Source organism: Pseudocercospora fijiensis (genome assembly GCF_000340215.1).
Source record: "Pseudocercospora fijiensis CIRAD86 unplaced genomic scaffold MYCFIscaffold_22, whole genome shotgun sequence".
Taxonomy (NCBI): Eukaryota; Fungi; Ascomycota; class Dothideomycetes; order Mycosphaerellales; family Mycosphaerellaceae; genus Pseudocercospora; species Pseudocercospora fijiensis.
The window spans coordinates 111,420-115,119 of NW_006921553.1; the positions used below are offsets into that span (position 1 = coordinate 111,420).

The 3,700-nt window shown below is 51.3% G+C and overlaps 2 protein-coding genes across 2 annotated transcripts; one reads left to right on the plus strand and one right to left on the minus strand.

The window, feature by feature from the left end:
• Positions 1-25: 25 nt before the first annotated feature.
• Positions 26-425, minus strand: MYCFIDRAFT_180732 (uncharacterized protein; the record flags this gene model as incomplete). Its single annotated transcript, XM_007934467.1, has 5 exons — positions 26-104; positions 144-172; positions 196-291; positions 320-342; positions 368-425. 5 exons carry the CDS (start codon positions 423-425, stop codon positions 26-28), a joined length of 285 nt encoding a protein of 94 aa, XP_007932658.1.
• Positions 426-465: 40 nt separating this feature from the next.
• On the plus strand, positions 466-3,474 carry MYCFIDRAFT_180733 (uncharacterized protein; the record flags this gene model as incomplete). The annotated part of the gene is made up of 10 exons (XM_007934468.1): positions 466-517; positions 556-915; positions 944-980; positions 1,013-1,163; positions 1,187-1,391; positions 1,430-1,452; positions 1,482-1,536; positions 1,564-1,869; positions 1,936-2,095; positions 2,142-3,474. 10 exons carry the CDS (start codon positions 466-468, stop codon positions 3,472-3,474), a joined length of 2,682 nt encoding a protein of 893 aa, XP_007932659.1.
• Between the last annotated feature and the right edge of the window lie 226 nt (positions 3,475-3,700).

The following is a 3,700-nucleotide window of genomic DNA, read 5'->3' on the forward strand; positions in this document are numbered from 1 at the left end:
TTCTGGCCTGAGGATGCGCCTACCTTCACATCTTGGATTCTGACCTTGTGCTTCGGAAGGCAGCCCCCCAGGTTTGGAATTCTGGCCCTGAGGGCGTGATTTCCCTTCATTTCAGATCTTGGATTCTGACCTTGGCTTTGAACGTCATACCTCCCGGCTCGGAATTCCGGTCCTAGGGATGTGCCTACCCTTCACATCTTGCATTCTGACCTTGGCTGTGGAAGCCATACCCCCAGGCTCGGAATTCTGACCTTGGAGGCGTGCTTTCCCTGGTCCCACTTCTCTCTGGTACTGGCATTGAGCAGTCATCCGCTTGCACGCTATATGTCTTTCGTCCTGGATCTCAATCGGTTTTGTCGCAAAAGACTCATCCAAGCCAATTGCACTTGACCTTGATGCTCCAATTCGCAGCATAAACGATGCATGTCGTCCTGATCTTGCCGCTTGCTTCGTGGAGCACCGACGATGATTGAAAACGTAATAATGGATAGTGTTGCTGAAACTCACTCGTCGGGCAGTGATCGAAATACGGAAAAAAAAGCATTTACATCGCAGATTGTTCGCCTGGAGCCGCGCGCCAGAACGAGGACCCCAACGAGGAAGATCAACGAGTTGCCTTCCTGGACAGACGCCGCGATATGCTCGCCCATCGACTCACAGCAACTTGTGGAGCCGGACACCATGCGGACTACCCAGAAACACTGTACCACGGAGCTCAGCAGCCGCAAAGGCACAAACCAGAACATCATTTACGAGGATCATACTTCACGACAGCCACGCCAATCCAAAACCAGTGGACCAGGGAGCTTCTTGGCAGCACAGAAACAAACGAGAACATCATTTGCGACGTCAAAGTCAACAGCAGCTACGTCAATCCGAGAACACAGTACCTAGGAGCTCAGCAGCAGCACAGAAGTCAGCGAGAACACTATTTACGTCGGAGTTCATAGCAGCCACGTCAATCCGAGAGCACCGTGCCAGTGAGCCGAGCAGCAGCACGGAAACAAACGAGAAGACCGTTTACGAGGTCAAAATCAACGACAGCCACGCCAATCCGAGCGCGCTTTGCCAAGCAACACAGCAGCCGCAAGGAGACAAACGAGGACACTATTTACGAAGGCCCAGCCAACGACAACCACGCCAATCCGAGAGCCGGCTGGAGCGTCGAAGTTTGCGCGCTGAATAGGAAGAAGGCAGCTCGGCTCACAGCAACAAACTGGGCTCGATGGAACTCTCAAGCCTGCTCGATCCATGCAAATTCCTGCGGGAAGTCAATGTTGGAACCATGACGATACACCGAAACGCCCAGCCTCGCCAGGAGACGAATGGAGGTGCTGAGAAGGTCAGCGGCTGCAAAGAAACTCACGAGAGCAGCATCTACGGCTTCGAAAGTCAACGATAGCGAGGCCAATCTGACCAATCTCTACAGACTCAATTGAAGTCCAAATTCCCGTCACATCGGCAAAACATTGACACTGAAGGCATATCTGTGGGTCAGGGTAGCTGTGTGCAATCTTTGTTGTCGGCACCAAACCCGTGCGCGTTGACTTCAACGGAAGCAAGGCCGGGAAACTGCGACGTCGCAGATGTCTTCGATACGGCCATTTGAGGTGGCGACAAACAGTGCTTGCATCTCAAATCTATCACATGCCGTCTTCGAAATCAACATTGCCGATCGCAATACGCCGCAAGAGCATTCAAATCTCGAAGAAAAATCACCTACCGTCTTCGAAGTTAACATTTTCAACTACACTGCTATTCCAGCGTTCACAGACAGCTTTCTCAAATATTGTAGAAACAAAGATCGCACTTCGCATCGCCTCTCTTTGCCTTTCCTTCCTCCAGATCGAAGTAAATTTGCAGGTAGGTGTACGACTTCGTTCCGCTGAATTTTCGCGAATCTGAGGTAGGCGTAGACGTCGGTCGTATCCCAAGCTCTTGCTGAAATCAAAACACACTTCTCCCTCTTTCCTCTTAGATCTCCGCTGAGATCTCCGACCTGCTCCTCCGTCTTCGTAGTGGTATGCAAATCTTTGTCAAGACTCTCACCGACAACACTAGGCCGCACCATCTCTGATTACAACATTCAGAAGAAGTCCACCCTCTAGCTTCCTCCGTCCCGTCTCCGTGGTGGTATACAGATTTTTGTCAAGACTCTCACACTGGAAGTGGAATCATCAGACACCATCGACAACGTCAAGCCGAAGATTCAAGACAAGGAGGGAATCCCACCAGACCAGCAGCGTCTCATTTTCGCCAGCAAGCAGCTCGAGAGAACTGCCGCACTCTCTCCGACTACAACATCCAGAAAGAATCCTCGCCTCTCCTCCGTCTCTCCTCCCGCCAGAAAAAAAAATGGCACATACATTCGCCTCCCCAGCCCGCGAACAGACTCCTCTGGCCTCCCACCTGCGCATTTTGGAAGAACATACATATTACCACCAAGTCGCGGAGAGCATGCAATTCAAACGCACCAAAATTTCCCAGATTCAGACGCTGCAGCATAAAATCACGGAAGCGTTCGGACACATTCATAACGCGCAAATCAATCTTTACGCTTACAATCGCTGGTTTCGCGAGCATTATCCAGCAGCATATGCGGAGTTTTTGGCCTCGTTTGCGGAGAGGGAGAGGTTGGAGGAGTGTTTGGAGGTTGTGGAGCAGGATATTTCGAAGCAGAAGGGTATCGTGGAGTCGATTTTGGGGTGTTGGCCGGAGTTTGGGTGGAGGTTTGGGACGAATGGGTCGTTGAGTCCGGGGTTTTGGTCGATTGCTATGTTGAGGAAGTTGGCGTTTTTAGCGAAGAGGGGGGAGTGTGAGTATGTGGTGGCGTGTGTAGAGGAGGCGGTAATGGAAAGGGTAAGGGATCGGGTGGGAAGAGCTGGGGTGCCGAGAGAGCCGAGGGTGATGAGTTGTGATTTGGAATCGGTCAGAGGGAGGTTGGAAGAGGAGGAGAAGGCTGGAGGAGGAGAGGAGGGGAGGGGGAGTGTTCGGGTAGGGGAGAAGAGGAAGAGGAAGGGAAGATTGGCTGCGCCGAACTGGGCTGCTCGAGATGCCTATAGGGCAAAATTTCAGGCTGGTCAGTATGGCAGTAATGCTAGGGAGGGGGATGGAGGATTGGGAGAGGAAGAAGAAGACGAAGAGCCAGTGGATGAAGGAGGAGAAGGAGATTCCGTGGAGGGAGGTCGGGCGGGCGGTTCTCCGCTACAAGATGCCTCCTCCGTCGCCGCTCAGGGCGGCGATGGCGAGGACGACAACGACGACGAAGACGAAGACGACGATGATGAAGATGAGGACGAGGATGAGCCAGCACCACCACCAGCGCCGCCAAAGAAGAAGACCCGCGGCCCGAACAAAACCGGGCCTCTCGATGCTGCCGAAGAGCAGACTTTGCTGCGCCTTTTGAGGCGATACCAGCCCGCTTCTGCTCGGGTGGATAGTGCTCGCAAGAGCATTATTCGAGATCTGTCGTAGTGGATTTTTTTTCTAGAAAATCGATACCTTTACCGCCCGCAGCTTCTCGTTCGTAATTTCGAAACTTTTTCTAGGGTTACTTTTCTTTATTACTAAGATAGAAGGAACAAGATATTAAAAATAATTTTCTTGTTAAGAAGTTAGTATATATAGAGTTATACTACTAGTAGCAGTTTTAAGGATTTACAGAAATAATTAACAAGGAAAGAAATATCTATAGATAATA